Source organism: Anneissia japonica, unplaced genomic scaffold (assembly GCF_011630105.1).
Source record: "Anneissia japonica isolate Jap-2015-1 unplaced genomic scaffold, ASM1163010v1 scaffold288036_len564833_cov171, whole genome shotgun sequence".
NCBI lineage: Eukaryota > Metazoa > Echinodermata > Crinoidea > Comatulida > Comatulidae > Anneissia > Anneissia japonica.
The window spans coordinates 36,000-62,019 of NW_022706414.1; the positions used below are offsets into that span (position 1 = coordinate 36,000).

General features: G+C 35.0%; 1 protein-coding gene and 1 long non-coding RNA gene across 2 annotated transcripts; both read left to right on the top strand.

Moving 5' to 3' along the window:
• The first annotated feature begins 679 nt into the window (after window positions 1–679).
• LOC117106141 lies at window positions 680–2,731 on the top strand. Its single transcript, XR_004445006.1, has 2 exons — window positions 680–2,052; window positions 2,637–2,731. It is a non-coding gene; the product is annotated as an uncharacterized LOC117106141 (long non-coding RNA).
• Window positions 2,732–11,384: 8,653 nt separating this feature from the next.
• Window positions 11,385–26,014, top strand: LOC117106128 (reducing polyketide synthase FUB1-like). Its single transcript, XM_033247475.1, is given in 6 exon segments — window positions 11,385–11,510; window positions 13,825–13,901; window positions 17,702–17,779; window positions 18,629–22,356; window positions 22,358–24,991; window positions 25,506–26,014. Coding segments are annotated over 4 exon segments (6,768 nt in total). The 5' UTR covers window positions 11,385–11,510; window positions 13,825–13,901; window positions 17,702–17,733; the 3' UTR covers window positions 25,866–26,014.
• Window positions 26,015–26,020: the final 6 nt, after the last annotated feature.

Consider the following 26,020-nt stretch of genomic DNA (forward strand, 5'->3'; position numbering starts at 1 on the left):
TTAACATTTTTTAATTATTTTTTTTTTCGTCGATTTCTCCTTTACTGTTTTATCTTTTTAACATCTTAAGTCCTTACTTTAATTTAACTGTTCCCTGGTATAGCCTTAAAATAAAATGGAGGAATATTCTTTAAAATAACGTTGTTATTCAGGTTAATATTTGACATACGGACGTGGGGCTGTCTCTTATACACACTTTTAAATATTAAAAAAAAAACTGTATCTCATTAACCGTTTCTGTACGTCCCGTACTTTAGATTCGTGACGTTGTAGAACAAGAAATAAGCCTACACTCACCTGGATGAGATAACCTGTTACAAAATAGACATTAGGATCACTTGTTTTTTGGGTTTTTTTTTTTTTTTTTCAGAAGTAGGCCTATCCTTTAAGGTCAACTCAGACAGCGTCGTACGACGCAGCCCTACGCGGTTTGTTGTCGCGTCGGGCTGTAAGCCGTTTTATCGTTTTAGTCGTTTTAACTGTAATTCAGAGGTAAATGATAAAACGACTTGCCATAGTCTGTGTAGGTTTGCGTCGGGGGTAGTCGCATCGTAGATTATTAAACATGTTTAATATTTCTCACGACGGCTTAAGACTGTACCCGACAATGAATCTCGTCGGGCTGCGTCGTATGATACTAGTGAGCTTACGAAAGAAGACACGGCCAGTTCTACGACGACCTAATGACGCCTGGACACAACTGCGCATGCCTGATTTCGATTTTTCAACTTTTCTTCGACGTGAAATTTGGCAGAAAACGGCAACGTGAATTTTGTTTTGTTCAACTGCGCATGATCGATACACACACTTTGCACGTTTTATTTACTTAGCGTTAGGCCTAGGTGCGGGCTATTCAAGCAAATTGATTTAACTACAATACAAAGATAAGTAGAATTTCTATTAATTATGGTTATGCATGAAATTATAATGCCACTATAGGCCTGGCCTAGATCGAATGTAGAGCACAGGCCTGTATTTCCTTAGCATACTGTAGTAATTATAAAAGACTTGTATTGTAGGCCTAGTCGTACTCGGATCATGAGATTGAGAGAGCAAGGTCCTTCCTTCCTACCTGAGTCTACTACTTCTGGGCAGGATACCCGACATAGCCTAGATGCCTAGACCCTAATTAATAATAATAATAATAATAATAATAATAATAATAATAATAATAATAGTACTGTAATAAGTATATAGCCTGGGCTGAGGCATATAGGCCTATTCCCAAATCAAAAATAAGGAAGGAATGCTCTACCTCCTTGCCCCATTCAACAAAATAAAATAAATACAAATATTAATTTATGTGTATGACATAAAGTTTATAAATATAATATACAAAATTACCATAAAATATTTTTTAAACAATTAAAAAAGATATTCAGTTATAAAATGCATTAAAATGTAGTTGCTGTGCATAGAATATGATAAAAAGTGTTTATAAAAAAAAATTACAGTGACAAAGTTAAAAGCAACACTTTTATAAAATACTGCAAAAAAAAAATAAAATTCAATTGAAGGGCAAATTATAATAAAATGATATCAAATTACCTGAATGAGCCTTTATAGTGGATAAAGGATAATCACAAACTCATCCTTAAATTACTGGATTTGTGAGGCAGCTAGTGTGGAGAAATTTTATGTGATTAAGATGTCTGTTATTTTAATTATATTATTTATATTAAGGCTATACTTTTTATAATATGCATTTAGCCACTCAATCTCTCCAAGGTATTTCAACCTGTTTTCCACACTAATTAAGCCCATCATTAACATATTTAATCATTTTAATTCATTAAAGTCATTTGGATGGTTCTTTATTTTAGATAATATTGTACATGTATCTCAATGAATTTTTAAATATATACTGTATTTTCATATATTAGTACCTACTTTCTGTCTTTTCAATATTTTCTTATGGATGGTTATTAATAATGTAATAATATATTTATTATCATTTAGTTTTTAGATGAAACAGAAGACCATTTATTTTGAAGTCTGTGGCTGAAGAATCAAGTAGGAAAAGTACTAATATACCAATGTACTAATAATTAGGTATTGCATTTGCCCTAAACTCTATTACCTACATTTTTTACATGCATTTTTGTTAAAAAATGGAATCCCTTGTGACACTAGGATGAAAAAAAATAATAGAACCATTCCAATAACCTCAATGTTGCTTAACCGAAATTCAAACATGGATGTCTATGCTTAAACAGAATCCCTTATTTTTCTGTTCAGGCACCCCTTCTCCGGACTCAGTTAAAACCCATTTCTGTCAGAGTCTGCAAATTTAGTTCTATTTAAGAAGAATCTCAAAATTATGTTATTTTCTAAAGCTTAAGTCTGGTTTATTTTTCACTCTGATGATTTTTAAATTGGCACATTGAAAATGTCTACATTATTATTATTATTATTATTATTATTATTATTATTATTATTATTATTATTATTTTTACTACATTATTCACTAAATTTATTACATGAAAACTATGTATTTTTAAAAAGAAATGTATGCAGAAAATAATCTGTATTCTATGTTAGAATAATTAGCTCCCTGATTCTTATCTTTACTCTAAATTTTTAAGCCTGATAAGTGTACCTGAAAATTTTGAAAGGGTTCTTTTTTTCTTTTACAGATGGATTATCAAACATCCTGCACTGGAATAGAATACATGCAGCAAGTGAATAATATTACATACATAATTTGCTTGAGGAGTTTTACCAAAAAAAATAATAATAATAATAATTTAAGTAGTTTTCTATGCTCTTGACTTACATTTTCTTTGTATTAACAAAATGCACAATTCCATAACTAGCTAGAATCAGTGCTTGGTAAAAAAAATTACCCAATTTAATTTGTTTAATAATTCAGGGATAACATTGCAAAGTGGTAGCCATTTGGCTTGAAATGTTTGCATTACACAAAACAGACATAACTCTTAAATAACAGTAGACTGTCTGTCAAGAATAAAAATATATATGTTGTACAAGCATGATACACAAATTACTGTACAGACTAAACATGTATTGTTCACTGAAAATTGAGAAAAAAGATCATTTATTAAATATACTCATTGTTAATAATTTATTTTTATTTAAAATGAGATAATTTCAAAAATGATTGTTAGGATTTTTGTGTATTTTGAATGGGACAATACAAAGAATTATCAATAAGTTAATTAATGAAATTTAAATAACCATTAAAAATATATAAATACTTACATCAATAAAGCTTGCAAACCAGATTATTATTATTATTATTATTATTATTATTATTATTATTATTACTATGAATAACATTATAATAGCATAATATGCCACTATTAAAAGGATAGAGTGTGTGTTTAAGATTTATTAAATATATTCAAACTTCAGAACATGTATAAAATAAGAGATAGCAATTAATAATACCGGTAATAATAATAATAGAGGTTGTACTGTATAAACATTGTTCTATCTTATGGTTCAATGTTGCCTGAATGAAAGCATCCAGAAATAAAAATTGTCAAAGTTTTGATCCATTATACCTCTTGTGACTTATTGTTTTTCTCCTTTCGAAGATGAAAGAATAAAGGTTATAAATGTTGAAAATTTGCCTGCCTCTCTTTATTTGTGTTTGCCATACATGTCATACCAATACATTTTAATAAACATACATTTTAAACTCAACTGAATATAATGTACTTAGTCAGGGTACATCAAGTGGTACTAAAACACTTGAAAACTTTAAATTTAATTATTACTCAATATAAACTTTTCTTTTTAAGTTGTAAAGTACTGTATTAATACTACATTTAAAGTGTGTAATTATTTTGTAATCATGTAAGCATGAAATTCTCCACCATGGTATAAGTAAGAAATAACAGCTGTATATTTAAACTAATGCTACTGTACATGATGTTTTATGGAAAACTTGGTATAAATAATAGGCATCATCGGAAGGATGTGGAATAATTAACAGTCATACAATAATCAATCAATTGAAAAAAAATAAATGTTAAAGTACCTATTATTACTACTGGTTATTCAGGGTATTTCAAGAGAAAAATGAAGCCATTGGAAAAGCAAAGCAGACAGAACATGTTTACGGTACTAATATTTTTGCAATCGTCAAAAAGTCAGCCTAGGCCTAAACCCTTAGAAATTCGCTATTTCGGTTACAAAGGACATGCCGTTTTACCGAGAGCTCTGTTTACTTCATTTCGCCTTTGACACGGTCATGCGCAATTGAATACTAAAAAATAAATTGCCGCGTCGTGTTATCGTAACGAATTTACTTTTAGTTCGCGGACGGGTCTCCGCGTTGTCTTCACGCTCCATTGGGTCGTCGTAGAACTTGGCCGCGTCTTCTTTAAAGCTCCCTACTGTCTGAGTTGGGCTTTAGCCTCTACTGGTTTTCTGACCCATCAAATAACCACTATTTGACTACTATTTTTCAGCAGTGCACCAAAAACCTGATAATATTTTTCTTTCGTAATATTGTAACAACATTTAACAATTGAACTTAGAGAAACAGATGAAAGACTTCATACCAGTATATTTTATATAATAATGTTGTTTGTCACACAGCAAATTATTTTGATAACCAATTTATATATCCAGAATGTAAAATGAATAATAGCTTTTCATTAGAATTACATTCATGTAGGCCTACCTGTATTATTAACATTAATCAATGTAACGGTTAAATGAGAACTTAACGGTTCGAAGTTTGATCGATATTTAATGAAGTAATTTTAGTGCCGGAGATTATGCGAGGTTAGAGCCTGGTGCATGCGTAGATCAGTATTGAATATATTAAAAACACGAATTACCTTTTCTATAAGGTGGAAAGGAGGGCACATAATCTCTACCACTAAAATTACTTCATAGGTCTGATTCACCCGAGGGACAACCAACTCTGGTATGTTTGCTGGGGCGGGATATTTTTCTTGGGTTTCCTCAATTATTTTTTTCGTTGAGTTTTTCTGAATAACAACATTCACCGTTTTGGTACATTTTTTAAATGAGATCTGCTAGATCTGAAACGATTCATTATCACCGGTTTTTCAGTGCTTTTTCAACTTGTTAATTTTCATAGATGATAATGTCATTATTATTAGCATTATCACAAATCAGGCTAATGTCGTCCTGCGTTGCTAACATTGGCATTATGTATCAACAGTTGCTGAGTCAGCAACTGTAACTGATTTTCTATAGAACTCATTCGTTCATCATAATCATCAGTCTTAGGCATATGCCTACAGTTTGTCTTAGAGGTGAAAGAAAGTCTATCCTTCTTAGGCCCTTTTGGAGTGTCCCTATCAGCCTTACTCATTGTGTCTCAAGAACGCTTTCGCGTCATTGTTGCGTTAGCCGTAGAAAGTATCGGCAGTGATGTTCCCAAGGTTAAGCCCGAGGTCAATTTCATCGTTTAGGCCTGGGCGGCCTACATTTTGAGCGGGAAAAATTGTTTTAACGTAAGATAGTAAATTTGATTTTGGGCGAAATGAGCGGATACAATTGATCAGCGATTAGAAAGCGGCTTTTTAAATAATTTTAGATAGTCAAGATTAGATGGGCATATAGGCCTAATAACAACAAAGGGTCTGAGCACAATGGTCTTTGATATGAGTACATTAGCAGAATTATCCAAGTATTATTATTATCACGTCACATTAGAGCCTTCATTTAGGTTGTTACCGGTATATTGACATCCAGTGTGTTTTATTATTTTCAAATATTTCAAACTAAACATAACATATTTGGTTGATATAATCAGGAATCTGTAATAATAGACTCTCATATTTTGACTTGCAAGTTGTAAAATCCTTAAAGCAAGCAAAGTGTTCAATACAACTGTCACGTATGTCTTACATGCTGATTAAATTGTTTTTTAAATATTTATTACAGAAAGTGTAGTACCGTACGTTTGCATTTAAACAGTATGGCATAGGCCATGATTTGAATTTCCTGGTTAAGTTGATATATATGTGATGTTAAGACGCGTCCACGCATTTCTAGTAATACAGCTGTGTCGGACCATGGACCTATGAATACGATGACATAATAAATTAGATTTTGGGCGAAGCGGATACAATTTATTAAAAAGAGGCTCTCAGTGGCGTAACTACCACAGGTTCAGCAGGCTCGTCGAACCTGGGCCCCTAAGCTCCAGGGGCTCCCGATCTATAAGGGCCCCGCTCCCTTATAAAACATCTAATAAAGCAATGCATAAATACAAATCTAGATTGATAGTATATATCTTTATATAATATTGCAAATTATAAGTTAAAATTTCCTAGCAGTGGCGTAACTACAACAGGTTCAGGCAGTTCATTGAAACTGGGCCTCAAATCTCTAGGGCCCCCTTATAGAAAAAAACCCAGTAAAGCAATGCATAGAAAAATATTGATTAATAATATTTATCCTTATATTCTATACTGAATTTTATCATTTAAAATTGTTAATTTAACTTTAAAATAATAAATTATACATGTCAATGCACCTATGCCCATTTGTAAAAATTGTCACTCAAACGCCGATCTCAGTGGAACAGATCGTCATTTATGCATTCATGAAAGCCTGACCACCAATATAAGTTACCAACAAATATCGCTTGTCATCGAATCTATCTGTCCTATGATTGTTGGGGCGCTTGTCCCTGTACCATGACAGGGGCACTTTGGGGCTCATTAATTCCAGCTTGAACTCACTTCACTTTAGCCTGCATTATCATAGTGTACTTACCTGTCATGACACTTACGCTTTCAGGCCCTATCTCAAGCTCTTTTTGTGAAATTTCATACTTTTTTTTAAATAATTCACAATAGAAATTGCAGTTTCATGTGTAAAAGTCTGCTTGAATTTAGATTGCACTAACGATAGTGTCGGTTATTTTTCATTATTACAGATTATTGTGGTGGCTAAAGGTTTCTAATTTTCAAATCAAGACAATTTCAAAGTCTGATGGTGCCTTTTCCAGACATCTTGGGTGCTGTAAATTAAACAAAGCCGCACCTCACCCCAACCAAGGTGGGGCTGAGGCGGCTATGAAATTTCAAGTCAGCAGATATATGATGATAGTGTCTCCATCACTCATTCATTTCATCTTCATCATTGTCGTCGTCGTCATCATCACTTCATCATCCTATAATTATTCTTTTTTTTTTCTTGCTATCTAAATAAAAAAATAAAAATAAAATCTTCGGGTAGGACAACTGTAAAATCAACTTCATTCAAACAACGATCACCTGTCTCCACCGTCCAGCATAAAAAAGCTAAACCCTTGGATTTTAGTGCTCTATTATTAATAACATTCACTTTGTCGATAATTCGTCTGTTTGACAATATTTGACTACTGTAAATAATTAAAACTGCTTACAAAGAAATCGGTATAGACCTACCAAAAGCAAACACATTACATGAGGGTTAATGATTTATTTAGAAACGTAATACAATTCAATAGTACATACGATCTCCAGCAAGAGAATCAAGTTGTTAATGTCTCAAGCCGAATTAATTCGACAAGAGAAAAGCATACCAGACTGTCCTTTACTTATAGTTCAAAAGATAATAAATTAAGATTTACTGTAGTTTAGTTTATTCTGAAGATTTTATTTAATTGTGGAGCCCATTGGAAGAGCAGTGTTTTTCACTGAGAGGGCTACTCTATTGATAGGAATGGAAATAAACTATGCGGAGATACCAGTGCTGGTTCTTATCAACCCAAACGCAATAATTATGACCTTTTTAGGTTTCTTTCTCTTTAAATGATCATAGTTACAATATTGGTACTTTTACTTTCAGCTTAAAAGAAAAATAATAAATTTTACAATACATCGATTTCATGGGAATGATGTTTGGCGGGGATGGTATTAGTATGGCTTACTTCAGTGACAGAGTAGTAATTGCTAATTTATATGCGTCAAGGGCCCCGACGGTATCTCTCGAATCAGGGCCCCTCAGAACCTAGCTACGCCACTGCGGCTCTTTAAATAATGTTATATATTATATATTAAATGGACATTTAGGCCTAATTCAGCAAAGGGTCCAGTGAGCACAGTTTGGTATTATATGAGTACTTTACATTAGTTGCAGATACACCGTATGCAATTTATTATTATAATCAAGTAACATTAGATCCTTCAGTCTGTTACCGGTATATCAACATCCAGACTGTTTCAACTTAATATTTCAAAGTAAACATAAAAGAAGCTGATTTATTTATGTTATGCAACTTGTTTTGTTTGTATTTTCTTATGTTAGACATGAATTTCAAAAAAAAAAATGAAAAAAAATTGAAAAAGAATTTAAAAATCTATTTGTTTTTAGGCCTATTATATTGCATGACGGAGGATCATCTAAGATGGATGAATCCTTCACGTAACCTCGTCTATCGTAAAGCAGATAGTGGTGGCCAGTGGACCATTGTATGGGCATCATTTTGCGAATTCTCAGCTTTGCAGCATCGGGCGAAGTTTCGTAGCTTACATAGTGGAATTTTAATTGAAGAACTATTTAGTATTGTACTTGCAGACTGGTAGTAAATGTAGGCCTATCAAATCAATCAACTGTTTTATTTTTGCATTGCTTCAACTACAAAGCCCATACAATGACTGAATCGCGACCGGAGCATATGATCATTCAGCCTGACAGACAGTGGCGTATCTAGAAGTCTTGAAATGGGGGTGCTAAAATGGGGGACGTGAATGCGAAGTGGGGGAACGATGAGCAGTTGAGGGGCGCTAATTCGCCAAATAAGGTGATTTTAGGTGATTTCTAACTACCTCTTAATATTGAACAGACTATCAATCACTTGTTTTATTCTTGCGTTGATTCTAATACAAAAGCTAAATCCCGAGGCCATAAAAGTGAATGGTGCGTCGTATGTCGTTCTTTCATAATCAAAATAGCGCATGCGCAAAATATGTTCTATAAGGATAGTTTCAATGAGATTTTACCAAACTATCCTACGTTAATGAAATTTGCGCCGGGGAACGTGAAAGTCTTTCATTCATTTTCTATATCTAGGCATAGGCTTATGTGTACTTTAAACACTACCGTATTAATGTGATTTTTTTTTTTTTTTTTTTTTTTTTTTTTGTTGATTTGTGCCAGTAATTTTACTAAACAAATTTTTATAGAAAATGTTTTGCAATGGTAAAAGTTTTTTTTTTTTAATAAATATGGGAACACGCGCTTCGCTCACTAAGCGCCAGGCTCGAATCTCACAATAATCTCCAACACGAATTACCAATTGAAATAGTTAATATTGCGGAGTAATAGTAGAACGTAATGGCGTCACATAAAGTCATCTGCGCATGCGCGACCGTCGAGTTGTTGTTTCGTGGATTCTAGGACGCAAATTGGCCAAATCTGTTGTTCAGAAAAAGTAGAAAGGTCATGCATGAGAAGGCCTAAATCCGTTTTTAGCGTCGCGTCGTTGCGCAAATCGAAAGCTCCCTATTACCATGCGCATAAGTACGTAAACAACATTTTTAGACAGGGAATAATATCGAAATATTGATCCTTAAGTACAGCCACCTATATGGATTTCATACTGTGCTAAAATTGAAATGTGCCAAATTTAAACAGAAGTGTCTGAAACCGAATGGTTGATTGCAGTGAAACATTTCAGAAGAAATAAACCATTAGATTTTATATAAAGAGCAAGCTTGCAATATATTTTTTTAATTTCCATTCATAACCCAAAGTATGAGCAGACAATTTATTTCAGACCAGATTATGATGTCATAAATCGTATGTGTCCGATTGGTACGCCTTATTTAGATATAAAGTATGTAGCGTCTACCGTAGAGGATACAAAAATAAGTAATTTTTACTATTGTTTAGCTGAATAACAAGTGAAGAAAAAATTTCTGTATTTAGTTGTTTTTGACACTGACGAAAATTCATGAATAAAGAAAAGTGAGTACAGTATGATTGGCTAATTAATGTGACTCCTTACTGAACCTCCCGCCGCTACTTGTAGGCCTATAATATTATATATATATATATACTGTCTCTTATACACATCTAGATAGGCCTACATGTGTTTATATGCTTTGGTTAGGAATATAGGAAATAGGCCTATATACACAGAATTTATGTTAACGTACGTATGTATATGCATGAGGCATATAGAATAGACATATATTGCAAACGTTAAAGAAGAGGAATCCGTAACCCGGTAACACGGCCGTAATCATCATATAGCCACAGATACTCTCGTTAAAAGTTAAAAAAAACTTTTACCATCATACACTCGGTAAACTTTTCGTTTAACTATGGTAATGTCAGACTCTGTAAACCTTTCGTTTAACTATGGTAATGTCAGAAACAAATTTACCAATGAATTATTCATAACATTGCACAGTGGTTGCCTACGCACCAAAAATAATAATTGATACAAATATGATAATAGTTAAACTAACACTGACATCCAATACGAAATCAAAATTGAATGCAAACATCTACTATTATAGTATGCGGGTAGGTGTAGGGCGATAATATTATATTACTATGACATATCATTTTGAAAAGGAATACATGCAATCCGTTTTATATAATTAACGTTGCTGGTACATACTTTCAGGCTGAGAGGACTATATAAAGTTATAGCTGTCTCAGTTTAAGGTAAAAGTTCAATTAGAACAGTTATACGTATATCAACCGTTTAAGTTATCATTTTCATCAGTCGCTGCCACGATTTACCTGTACTTGTCGAATTTTTTTCTCTAATCTTTATTACAGCTTCATCTTTTGTCATTAACAATATTGTTAAAGTAATTATGAACAATTCTTTTCATCATCATCATCATCATCATCATCATCATCATCATCATCATCACCATCACCATCAACAACAACATTACCATCACCAGTATTATCATTATTATTATCATCATCATCATCATCATCATCATCATCATAATTATTATTATTATTATTATTATTATTATTATTATTATCCTATGCATTATCAATATAAAACAGTAATCATCATTACCATTATCATTGTTACTGGTCATTATTAATATGACCATCACCAATAATATCATCATTATCATCACAATTATTTTCATTATTTTCCTCCTTATCGATCATCACCATCGTCATCACATATTAATCATAAGTGAACATTAGTATGAAATAATAATTAATTAGTATTAGATGAGGTTTATACATTTTTTTTAATATAGAGAGCAATTATTAGAGTTACAGTATCAGTATTAACATAACTGAGATAAACAGCTTTAAACTTCAGTGTGCTTACATAAGTTACACAGTTCACGCATGAATGCACACATCAAGAAACGAAGTTCGCTAGCAACCAGCAACCAACCAAAATATTATAATGCATGAGAATTACAAATTATATAATTAATTGCGTCCTTCAATATTGGTTTCTTCTCAGAAATCGAAGTCATTCTTTTCCTTTGATGTTTGCGTGTGTCATATGCCACTGGATTTCTGGGGATGTTTGCGGTGTGATCTGTACTACCTCAATGCGGACTTTCCTTTTTGCGGTAATGTGATTTATTATAGTTTTGTGACTTGTGAGTAATAATAATAATAATAATAATAATAATAATAACAATAATAGTGAACGATTCGTGTCATTTGAGATTTTTCTTGATTTTAAGTAGTGGTACTGTATGTAAGTACTACACTTTTTAATCACACAAGCCACTAGGCCTTTATTTTTTTTCTAAATCTAAAAAATAGTAATAATAATAATAATAATTATTATTATTATTATTATTATTATTTTGTTTAGTTTTTGATTCCCTTCTTTTCTTCTTTAAAAATCCCCTGTTGCAAATGGCTAACGTTCCCACAATGTCACTTTACGTTACACAGATGATACACTACACATGTACTGTATATTTGTTTGACCAAGCCACAGAAATAATTGTAAATTTCTAAAAGCATGAATACTGTTTAACAAAATATGAATATAAATTTTTCACAAATCTTAAGCCCAATTTGTCAAACAAAAATCTGTGTTTTCTTTTCTAAATTTTGCCACGAACCACAATCTCCATTCCTCTGTATTGGTGAACCCATCTTATTCCTTCTGTCTGTTGTTTGGGTGTTATTCTTGATGAATCTATTACATATATTCCTTAAGTTTCTTCCATTTGTAAGTCATACATACAATACACCTTAAATCCCCCTGAAGATTAAAAAAGCATATTATTATAATCATGTACCCGGTGGCGTATTTACTGAGAGACTTGGAGGTACCATCTTCCAAAAAAGCTCGCAACCCCAAGCTCCCCCAACTACACATTTACAAAAAAAAGTAGGCCTACGTTCAAGTAGTTAAAAATCACTTCACATTATTTTGCCAGCAGACGCCCCTCAATTATTATCAGTTATTATATGTCAATCGTGACGTCATCACTGTAACTCCTCAATGCTGGAAATGGTTATTTTCCTATCAGAAGCCTGCACTAATATTTTATTAATGCACCGTTGGCTTGACCTTTTATCGATTCGTGTGCAAAAGGTCAAAACAATGTTTCGCGGCGTCGCAACGCGATGAATATTCTAGGCATGGTCTTTTTACACAAGCACGACGCGCGACTACGGAAAGACAGACAGACCCACGCCCTATCGCGATAGTCGTTTGTTCACAAGTGCTAATTATAAACATTACATATAAACTTCGAACAAGGTAAACTATAACCCAATAAAGTCACTTTAAATTTAATATTATGTGTGAAAATTTAAGAAATTTCTTGAATCAATGGACCCTAATAATCTAAAGAAACTTCTTTTTATTTTGATTACCGGAGGCCTCTCTAAACCTATTGTAAAGATTCAAGGAATGTATTGAGATGTATTTCTCCTGCTTTAACAATAAGGAGGTCGAGGCTTAGGCCGTAGCCTAGATGAAATCATCACAGGATTTTACCTGTCAACACTGAGACCAAAAAGTGATTAATGTATTCTCTCAAAAGCTCGAGAAATGTTTACTTATTTGGCGAATGTCTATCATAATAGTAAACTCATGACAAGTTGTTTAAACACAATCAAGTGTTAACGCGAACTGCAGCTATCCGCATACGCACAGCTAACTACTGAACAAGTTACTCATACAGTACACATATCCACAAATTTGGCACTGACAACGGTCGTAGTAGCCTACGTCAATCAACTGTTGAAACTTCTTTGAGTACGGCGAGCGAGGTTTCTAATAATATTTGCCTTTTAATGTCGATTTCAAAAATAATAATAATAAATATTTAAGGCAAAAATTCATCCTTGGGGCTATGGAATAATTTATGAAATAAAGATACCAGATATATATTATAATACCCAATTTATTTTTGTAGAGTAAATATTGACCCTGGTCAATTTTTTACCCTTAAGTCTGATGAAGGCCTACCTTATACCAGAGGGCACTTACTAAGCCAATGTCGCACACAATAACACGTTCACATTTCTTTGATTTACATACAATTAGCACTTGGAACTCCTAGCCTAACCATATTGTAACATCTCCTTCAGTCAACGCATTTAAATTTCACTAGGACAAACATACAAATGATGTAAAGAGAAGAAGCAGGCCCCACGAGTTACAAAACTAATTTTCGCTTTAATATCAGGATTAGGTAAGCACTCACTAACGTAATCAAAGTATGCATTTATAATTAAAGTAAATAGTACTTAACGCTAGAGCACCAGTAACAAATAACGTCACGAAGTTGTTTTGTTTTGGATCACCACAATATTCGTATTATTATTTGTATTTACATTTTGGATTATTATTTCGGAAAGCTGGTGGTATTATCAATAATTTGGAATATAATTATCATAAATTCCTTTATATAGACTTGACATATCAGGAGCATTGGCACTGACAACGGTCGAAGTACACCAATCCACTGGTCAAACTTGTTTTCAGTACGGTAAGCGAGGTTTCTAATAATATTTGATGATGCATACATACATGTTAGCATTTGAGCTTTAGTAACTGTGAATTTACTTTACTAGTTAAAGATATAAGCGCTGAAGAGAAAGAAAACATTCATTATAATTGAAATAATTGTTTTATGAAACATGTAAATTCGGCTCCTTGATGTGCACGTACACACGTATCAATAATTTATCATTTTGACTATAGTGATATAAAGAATATTTGGTTATATATGTGTTAATGATAATTACAATGGTAAACTTATTATAGGCCATGTCTTGATACTTTTCAATTGATCATTTCGTGTTTTGTTTTGTTTTTTTTTCATTTTTTGTCGATTTACCTTAGTTATTTTAATATGGTTCCATCGTCTGTATTATATTGTTTATTATATTTGTATGAGTTTGATGAGAATATGCCAAATGATGGAAAATTATGCTAGAATTTTCTGCTGGGAGAGGGGAATACTAACTTATGATATCATCCAATATAGCATACAACACTCTTTTAAAACACCTTGATCAGAAGTATAAAAAACAAACTTGAGGGAATTGTTTAGAACCCCTAAAATGCTGGTGATGGAACGAAAGATTATGGTTCTAGCATTTCTAGGTGGCCAGAATGGCAGTCTCAGAGATAATTTAATGTAATCTTCATTTATCCTGCTAATATTTTTAATTTTCAAAAATTTAGGATAGGAGATAGGCCTATTCGATTATCTGAAAAAAAACCATAAAGGCAACAAGGTCTTGTCAAGGGTTCAGAGGTGAAGCAAAAAAATGCTGGTGATGGAACGAAAGATTATGGTTCTAGCATTTCTAGGTGGCCAGAATGGCAGTCTCAGAGATAATTTAATGTAATCTTCATTTATCCTGCTAATATTTTTAATTTTCAAAAATTTAGGATAGGAGATAGGCCTATTCGATTATCTGAAAAAAAACCATAAAGGCAACAAGGTCTTGTCAAGGGTTCAGAGGTGAAGCCTGTAGCTATAGTCGCAGAGGCATTTCAGGATGTTAGAGGTTTTAATAATTATTCTATTTCATGAGAAAATTTGGTATATACAAAGCGTTTATATCGTAACAGATGATGAACGGAGAAATCTGCCGCCGAATTCTGCTTTCCTCTGTTTCTTTTCATTTACTGTATTGTGTTAGTCAATAGCCGCTGATGAGCAAATTTTAATGACTCCTCCGAATCTTTTCTTGTTTTTCTTTTCCGTGTACTTTCACATGGGATTCAGATCCATATAGTGTCCTCCACCTTGATTTCTGTCAGTACTTTATTCATACTGCTGTATCTGCCATCACTTAATAGCACTTCATGAAATAACACTGTACAATACAACTTCCGTTTAATTACATTTATTTTGATTTCATATCATAAATGTTTTGTGTTTGCATTGTATATTAATTATTGTTACAATCATAGTTTAATTATACTCCAACTCTTTCTTAGGCCAATTAAATAAAATAATATGAAGAATGTGTGTTTTATAGTATGTGACGATGTGTCTCCTTGACAGATACGGTATATACGTAAATATATTGATATATTTCTAGAAAAATATAGCTAAAATGTGGTTTTATAAGGTTTGTGTAGATTTAGTATTATTTGATATTCGAATCCTGCGAAGAGTGCAATTACGGCATATTTTGAAAATTTTCGATAAACATGCATGCTACGTTCATTTTGGCCCTACACATTGCAAGCTTAAAACTTAATGAAACATGTTAGACATCAATAAAATGAAGACTGCACAACCAAAAAGCCTCTTAGAACTATATTGGCTGTCATACTACTTACAAGAAAGACACTGCAGAAGTTCAATAACAAGATTGTGATAAAGTTTGAGTGCCAAACAAGCGGTTGTTCTCTCAAATAAAATATAAACACGATCAATGCTTCAGCTATCCTTTCCCAACTCGCGTACAAGCTATACTTTTAAGTGATTTTCATAGTACATAAATGTTGGCCTTATTCACAGAAATAGACAACATGGCTTAACCTAATGAGAGTTACCTATGGATACTAAAATTTGTATTAATAAACAGCAGATTTTGGCTTTGTTCAAGCAATTAGGTTAACCATAATCTTAACGAAGTAGCTATGCTTACTCCAAAGAAGTTTAATTTTCCAATTAAAACAGTCTTGGGCACCTATATGTAAAAACGATTTGTTGTATTTTGTACTTAAAAAATTACAAATCAAATAGACATTTCACCAATGTACGGTAACTTTCATGACGGTAAGTAGAACGAGATTAGTCAGTTTTCACTGAATTGGCCACAAAGCGTAGTTGTCTTTAGTCACTAATGTGTTGTTATAGTGATTTTAAGTAGTCTAAGTCATTCTATTGTATAGTATAATATCATAGTAATACCTATCCACTGTATCAACTCTTTAATTATTAACTGAGAATTTTTTATCCCTGCTATTCTTCATAATACTTCTGACTCGGCATAATCATAGCCTGTCAAGACTGCGTAGGCCTACGCCAATGTGCTCATTCTCATTACATCGTCTGCATATTATATTATTATTACGCCTCAGCGTAACATTTGGCTATTTCGTAAACCCGCCGTGCCAACCCTTATCCACCGTGCCCGAATTTATGTAGTTTCTAGGTATGCGCTAGGGTTTTGCGCCGTAAACGCAATCGAGTTTGTAGAAAGAAACTTAATCAATGGTTGAACAATAGGCAATGTTAGACATCCTACTTTAATTTTAAACTAGGACATATGACGAGACAAGGCGGCTATCTTAGGCTTATTTTTTAATGGAATTTTTAAGTTTGTTATTGCTATTATATCAGCCAGCCGAGGCTGCAACGCGGGCAACCTAAAACACTATAGATCGGAGACAAAATTTTTAGGGCAAGACATGGGCTATGTTGTAGGCCATAGGCTATATCGTCGCCTACTATACTAGCTAGGCATAGGTCCTAGCAAAAGTTCCCTTCTCCTCCATATTCATAATCTTTTGGAGGTTTTGTTTTTCTAATAATATTTCTTCTAAACCTTTTTCTTCCTGTTGTGAAATCCCTGTCAAAGGTTTTTCGCATATTTTAGATTACTCTCTAAGATCGTCAAAATCGAAAGCCCCTTCTTAACCCTCGTAAGAAACAGGGACGCGACACGCGACACGCTTTTCACAAACTTGATTGCATTTATGACCCAAAATTCTAGCACATGCGTAAAAACTAAAAAAGTTTGGACACGGCGGGTTTACGAAAGGGTCAAATGCCTTTGCGTAAGCATAGTCACGGCATTCTTTTAGAGATGTGTTAATATTTATGGTATTTATAGTTATTGATTTATGTTAAATTATTGATTTATGTTAAAAATTATATACTCCTTAATCAATCATCTATTCAATCAATCAATCAAATTCATCAATTTTGATTATAGGTTGATGTGTTTGTTATTTGAAGATTTTAGATGACATATACATTCCTTCAAGACAACTTCCTTCTAGCACAAAACTGCTTCTCAATCATTTTAAAGTTTCAACCAAATCATATGGAGACCGATCCTTTCAACATGCATTGCCAAAGTTTTGGAATCAGCTACCAAAGAATGTAGTGGATTGTACATCAATTACATCTCAAATTACATCTCAAAACTCACCTATTTATTAGGAAGAGCTTAAGCGCTTAGAGACTTAATTGTAATTTTCGCTATATAAAAAGCTGATTATTATTATTAAATATTATTATTATTATTACAAACAAAAATCATTTTTACGGATATAATTTGAAAAATTATACTAATCTTTATTTTGAAATTTTAGATACTACTAGTGTTCAGTTGTAATACAACATCATGAATGGAAACAACAATGACGATCAAATTGCCATCGTCGGTATAGGTAAGTTTTTCTATTAGGTTGATTCTGTTTATTTTTTTTTTTATAGAATATCAATATGCCTAAAATAATGGATTGTAGGCCTAAATGTAAATATAAGTAGAAAATTAGGCCTAACCTGAAATATTCTTCTGCAATTAGACATTTGAGACAAAATTGTATAGTTAATATTATCTATCACATTGAAATTACTGGATCCGGCCTGTTACGTCACATGCCATGTTGCGACCAGGTATTTTGATAACCAATATATTGCTATCCAGTCTGTTATCACTTAGGCTTTGCCATCCAGCCAGTTGCCAACTTAGTCCGCTGCACTTCAAAATCAGTTGACTCTAGGCCCTAGGGTTTTCCCTGTCCGTAACCTAAGAACTGTGTATAATATGTTTTACTACATTTATTGCATTTGTAAAATCCTTAGAGTTTGTCAATAAATGTAGAAAATACATAACATTACTGAAATATTATTACAGTGGGCTCTGTGCAGACTGTAAGCTCACACCATAGTTCCAGGGCGGAAACCAAACCGGATAGTAAGGGGGCAGCAGGCTGAATTTCGAATCCCAAAATTTGTTATATAAATTTAATCAAATAATATTTCTTCAACACATATGTATATGTTTGTGTTCATTCCTTACTCATGCCTAAAGCATGTATTTGGTTCGTTGATACTGAAAGAATAATGTAAGTTGGAAGAATAAGAAAGACACACATAAGATATGGCTATTTTTTTAATGATTCTATTTTCTCTCTCTAGCTATATTTCAGCTCGCAATAATGTAAATAAATTCATGGAGTTACAACGAAAATTGGAAAGGTATTCCCTTTTGTTTTTATTTCTTTGAAAATTAGGATGTCGAATGCCAGGTGGCGTAACATCAACCGATGAGTTCTGGGATGTTCTTCGAAATGGCAAGGACTGCATTACGGACGTTCCAGCTGGGCGTTGGTCAGTTGAGAAATTTCACGATAGCGATCAGACTAAGCCAGGAAAAATGGTGTCCGGAAAAAGCGGATTCGTAGATGGAATCGAACATTTTGACAACACCTTCTTTAAAACGTCACCAAAAGAAGCGGCATCAATGGACCCTCAACAAAGAATATTGTTGGAAGTAACACACGAAGCCTTTGAAGATGCCGGTATCATACCTGATGACCTAAAATCATGTGGAGTGTTTGTTGGTATTGGGCTGATGGACTACCCAATCCAAACGCTTGATGTTCACTCGTCCACTGTTAACGCATATACTTTGACAGGAACAGCTCACAGTGTCGCAGCAAACAGGATATCGTACGTTTTCAACTTGAAAGGCCCAAGCTACGCCGTTGACACTGCGTGCGCTTCATCGATAACGGCTATGCACCTAGCATGTCAGTCACTGAGGACCAGAGAGTGCGATGTAGCTGTACTTGGAGGAGCCAACGCGCTTATAATTCCAGACACCACCATAGCCTTCAGTGCTCTGGGAGTGCTCTCACCAGACGGGAAGTGTTGTCCATTTTCTGACACAGCAAAGGGTTATGTCAGAGGCGAGGGCTGGGGAACACTTATTCTTAAAACCTTGGATCAAGCTTTGAAAGACAACGACCATATTTATGCCACAATCGTAGGCACATCAATAGCGGCTAACGGGTACAGTCAAAGCATTACCATGCCTTCAATGCCTGATCAACAAAGGATCATTGAAGAAACATATAATCGATTTAATGTCAATATGGCTGATGTAAACTACCTTGAAGCGCATGGGACAGGAACACCAGTTGGAGATCCAATTGAAGCAGAAGCTATCGGAAAATCATTTGGGCCTAACCGTGACGTGCCAATTAAAATCGGATCTGTCAAGAGTAATTTTGGTCACAGTGAATGCGCAGCAGGTGCCGTAGCTACCATAAAGGCGGCACTAATGTTACATAAAGGTTATCTTGTTCCGACAATAAACTACGAAAATCCGAATCACAACATCAACTTGAAAGATTGGAAATTAGAAATACAGACAAAAATAGAACCTTTGCCAAAGCAGAAAAAGGCCATTATTGGAGTAAACAGTTTTGGGTTTGCAGGGGCACTAGCACATGCAATCTTAATGGAGGCACCAAGCCAAGAACCTAAAATGCTGACTGATCCAGTTAATTGGAAATTTGGTGCAAGTGAAAAAGAAGGCAAAACTCTGTTGATTCCTCTGTCAGCCAAGTCACCTGCGGCACTTACAGATCTGGCTATCAAATGGAAAGAATTTGAAAGTGAAGAAGATGCCATGCGTGTGGTTGGATGGCAGGCAACCCGTAGAAAACATCACGAATGCCGTTTAGCAATCTCTGCAAATTCGGGTGCACAGTTTAAAGAGAGACTAGAACAATTTATCACCAATGGATGTGGTGAAGGAATGTCAACCGGGACCACGTACAATCCAGAACACAAGGTATGTTTTATATTTCCAGGACAAGGGCAGCAGTGGATGAATATGGGAAGACAGCTGTACCTGACAGAGCCTGTATTTAGAGAGTCTATCAGAAAGTGCGATACAATCTTCCGCGAAGTAAGTGGATGGTCCCTATTAGAAGACAAAGGTCTTTTTAATGGGCATTTGAGTGGGAAGTGCTACATAAGTGACGAAGAATTCACTGAAATGGAAATAAGTCAACCGGCAGTGCTGTTCCTACAAGTTGGCTTATTCGACTTATGGCGTCATTGGGGCGTGAAACCTGATGTAGTTGTTGGACACAGCTTAGGAGAGATTGCTGCTGCATATTCCTGTGGCGGACTTACTCTTACTGAAGCTGTAAAAGTTGTCTATTACAGAAGTAAAAATCAGGCAAGGTTGAAGGGCACCGGTAGCATGGCAGCAGTCAGACTTACACTAGAAGAAGGAGTGGAAATATGCAAGAAATATGATAACCTGTATATCGCAGCCGAAAACGCTCCGGGGTCACTAACATTAGCAGGATCTGAGGAAAGTATACTTAATATTGTTAATGATGTCAACGTCAAGTCAAAACAGCTTAGAGTGCAATGCGCTTTCCACACACCTATTATGGACCCTATGGAAAAGCCATTTAGAGACTCCATGAATGGAGCTGTTTCAACACCAGCAGGAACCCGATCAGTTCCTATCTACTCAACTCTGACTGGTGAACTCTATGACGGCGACTTTAATACAGACTACTGGTGGAAAAACATTCGAAATGGAGTTAAATTCAGCCCAGCAGTTGAAGGCATTGTTCGTGATATTGAGGCAAACGTCTTTATAGAATTGGGTGCTTCTGTAACACTGGTATCATCTGTAAAACAGATTGGTAAAGGTCAAGGGAAATCTGATCTACTAACTGTATCCACTGGCCAACGGGAACAGGATGACCGAGTTACTAGCCTTTTTGCACTTGGGCAACTATATGCAGGTGGTATGAGCCTCAATTGGAAGAACTTCACACGAGATGCTGCTAGGTGGGTTGATATCCCAAAATACCAATGGCAGCATGGGTCGTTCTGGATTGAGGGTGAAGAGCGCCGTAACAGAAGACTTGGTCAAGACGACCGTACATATAGAGGTCAGAACGGTAACATATCCTTTAGTGTATTTCCTTTCTTAGCTGATCACGTAATCCAAGACAGAGTAATATTTCCGGCCGCTGGATATGTTGAGTACGCTATACAATCTCATTTTTTGGAAGATCAGTTACCTACTTTAAGACATGCTAACTTTAAACGAGTTTGCACTTGGCCAGAGGACACTGACAGTAGTAACAACGCCGTTAGCCTAAATTTGATATGTGTCAAAAATGGCACCCATGTTGAAGTTACATCCAATAGCCTTGTCTACAGCAGTTGTGAACTCTTACACACAAACACCAAAAATACCACCAATGTTAACATTAATACAAAGGAAATACTAGAAAGATGTACCGATCGTCATACACAAGAAGAATTTTACATCAGGATGGCCTCAGTGGGCCTCAACTACGGCCCCACATTCCAGGTAATACAAGAGATGATGGCAGGAGATGGCGAAGCCCTTGGTTATTTATTCCCCGCTGAAAATAACAATCAACGCATACAGACAACACAACTTGACGGTTGTTTCCAACTTCTTTTAAGTACCATAGGAGAAACAACAACCCTATACCTTCCAGTTGGAATCGATAAACTCCAGATGTTTGTCTCAAAGGTACCACCATTCCAACCACTCATGGCCTATGCTAATGTTACTGAATGTGATAGTAAAATGCTAGTTGGTGACGTTATACTATCAACAAAAGAAGGGTGTACATTGGCACATCTTACCGGCGTCAGATGTCAGAATATTAATGGCACAGTATCTGACGTTGATCTAGAAAAATGCTTATACAAGACAATATGGCAACCGTTCAATGCCTGTATGGGAGAGACAACTCTACTTAATGAAGTATTTGACGAAATTGAACAGAAAAAATTACATTCAGTTGAATCAGATGCCATCAAAAGGGCAGAACAATGCGCGCCTTTAATTCGGTCTATATGTGCATCTTATATACGTAATGGCCTGAGGACCGTCGACAAATCAACTTACAAAGTGCATCCTCTTTACGCCGAGCGCTTAAGAGCCATTGGGCACAGTTGATTTTATTGTCTGTATGGACACCATACATTCTGTTGTTGATGTCAATATCGCTCTTGGTAGGATTAAAGATTTATTGACTGATGATGGTCTTTTCTTGATGTACGAAGCTACAAATACACATTATGTTGCTGAACTTGTATTTGGATCACTTGAGCTGTGCTGGGTATATCAGGACTTTAGGACCGACACCTGTTGGTTGTCGAAAGATGGGTGGGTTCAGGCGTTAGAAGATAATGGCTTTACTGATGTTGTAACAGCAACCACTGCTGGAGAGTTTTTTCACTCTATCTTTCTGGGAAAAAAGTATTCAATTATAGAGAGCAATCAGACTATTAAACCTAACATTACACAGCAGATTTCAAAATGTCAACAATACGTAGTTTTCACCGATGGAGAAGCTCATGCTTTTGCTGACAGTCTTACAAAGTACCTCAGTGGATCAGTTGTGACACAGAGGTTCACAGAAATCGACAAGGATGCTCTTACCAAAACCACAGGAATAACAAAGCAAGAAATGATCTATGTCTATAGCGCGACAGACAGTTACTGTCATTCTCTAGTTAAGCTTCTCCAAATTGTTGATAGCACCCCTGAAGCTTTCAACAAATTCTGGGTTGTAACAACAGGCTCGAATAATGGATCGTCAAACATAGAGGGAAGCAAAGCAATCGGTGTTATTCGTGCGATCACGAATCAATGCAATACTCCAATTTACTCTATTGATATTGACCCACATGATACGCCAGCTTCACAAGCGCACCTTTTCTCCAAATACATTATGTCTAATGGTCACAAAGAAAGAGAAGTCACTATCCGAAATGGAGCGTACATTTATCCTAGAATTGTATCAACAACCTTGACCGCTGACACGTCTTCATCGAGCAAACCATACTGGCAATTAACACAGAGCTCCTCGTCGACACTGACGTCTTTAGATGATCTTGGAATCTCATACATCACCGAAATGGTTCCAGAGCCTGGAAAAGTACTAGTTAAAATCAAAAGTGCGGCTCTCAATTTCAAAGATGTAATGATGGCTCTGGGTATGCTTAATGCACTACTAAAGACTGGAGATAAGCAATTTGGCCTTGAGTTTAGTGGCATTGTCGAAAAAGTGGGAGAAGGGGTATCAAGCCTCAAGGAAGGTGATGAAGTTCTTGGCTTTGGTGAACATTGTTTTGCATCGCACTCAATATGTGATGCCGACCTTGTGGTTAAGAAACCACCAAACCTATCATGGGACGAAAGTTCAGGTGTTGGGATCATATTTGCTACATCTTACCACAGTCTTATTGAACGTGCTAATCTTCAAGAAGGTGAAACTGTCTTGATACACTCTGCCTGTGGTGGTGTAGGACTGAGTGCAATACAAGTGGCAAGAATGGCTAAAGCAAATATCATATGTACTGCTGGAACGGTCAAAAAGCGACAGTATTTAAAAGAAAAGCTATGTATCCAGTATGTATCAGACTCTCGCTCTGACACATTTTACAGTGATGTAATGAAATGGACAAACGGCAGAGGCGTTGACGTTGTGCTGAATTCTCTCAGTGGTGATCTTCTGACGAAAGGTGTAGAATGTCTCGCTCCAGGTGGACGATTCTGTGAGATCGGCAAACGTGACATTCTTCAGAATTCAAATCTTCAAATGCAGATTCTTCTTGAGAATAAGACTTTCATCTCAAGTCAGATAGACATTATGATTGACCTGGACAAACCCAGAGCACAAAGGCTGTTGAAAAAAGTATCCGACTTACTTCAAAAAGAAACCCTTAAGCCAATCAAATTTGAAGTTTCATCCATTGAAGATTATCAGGAAGTTTTTTCGAGAACCGCCAAGGGATCACACATTGGTAAAGTAATTTTCAGTATACCTGACAAAATTGAACCTCCTAAAATCAATCCGACTTCAAAATTGTTCAAAAAGAATGCAACATATGTGGTCACTGGTGGATTTGGGGGCATAGGCCTAGCAATGGCCCGATGGCTTGCAAACAAAGGAGCAAAACACATTGCACTTGTTTCACGCCGTGGATGTCACAACTCTGCTGGCAGACGAACACTGCAATATCTCAAGAGTAAAGATGTCACCGTTTACATGTATGATTTAGACTTAAGCAAGAAGGAAAATGTCCGAATGATGTTTAATAGGTTGCAAAAGGACAAAGCACCAACGACTAAAGGCGTATTCCATTTGGCAGGATATATAATTGAGGAAGTTTTTCATAGCTTGACCACATCTGAAATTGACAATATACTTTCTTCAAAGGCTGGCACTGCTCAGCATTTGCATGATCTTACTAATGACATGGCGCTCGACATCTTCTTCATGCTATCGTCTGTGACAACGATGTGCGGCAATTCTTCACAATCTATGTACATAGCAGCGAATAACTTCCTTGATGCACTAGCCATGAAAAGAAAAAATGGGGGGCTTCCAGCTCTCAGTGTTCAGTTGAGCCCAGTAAGAGGAGCAGGTTACTTAGAAGATAAGACTAGCGTTTCAAAAGCTTTGAACATGAGAGGTCATCTGTCACTACACGTCGATGAGTTCTTAGAAGGTTTATCGAATATCCTACAATCACCAAATGCACCCGCCGTCTTGTACCTTGCAAATCAGGTACGTTACCTAATCCAATTTTAGAATGAACCTAATATAATGTAATATTTGTATAGTACCTGTTCAGATTTTGTACTGTAATTTATTCTTGTTTTTACTACAAAAGCAACTTTTTAAGTTTATTCTTTTAATTAGTTTTTAGTATCAGAATTGATTTCAAATTTAGGTTGTTTGACTATCTATGTACAACCTATAATCGTTTAATAATTAGGGTAAAGAGAAATACAATATACTTAGTGCGATGTCAGTAAGTTTAGATATTGCTGCAGTGACAAATGCTTAATTTATAACGTAGGTCAAATATGGAACTATACTATACCAATGCATATGAAGCAGCCTTATATCGCTAAAACATGAGACGCAAATATCAAGTGATAAATTATCCAGATTTTAATTATTTATGTATAAGTAAGTATGTATGTATTTAATTTATGATAATGTTTTGTTGTTTTTGATATAAATTTATTTTAATCATTAATTTACCTTTTGTGCCTCCTTCCATAATTATATACAGGATTGGAATGTGATGCAGATGTTTACCTACCCTGAAAGCATGAAGTTTGTACATCTCGTGATGGGTCAACAGGTTGCTAAGACCGACTGTTCCCTAAGCTTAGAGGATATAGAAAAAAACGTAAAACAAAAAATGGGAAAGTTACTCTGCGTAGAACCAGACAGCATTGACGTCAATCAACCTATGATAAATTACGGAGTCGACTCACTGATGGCAGTAGAAATGGTCACGTGGGCAAGTAAAGAGCTTAATGTTGTGGTCTCTCAGCTTGATATTTTGGGAGGTATAACAACGAAGCTGCTGCTCGAAAAGGCCTTAAATAAAGATGTCGTACTACCACTCAAGTTGAGTGAGACATAACCCTATAATTGCGTTCCTTTGATCTATATTCGCTAGGCATTTCTTACTTTATACTAATGACGCAATATTGTTCAAGCAATGGCAGAATTTTTCATCCAAATCAATATTTGGTGCTTTGTATAATTATACACACACATATATATACATATATATAT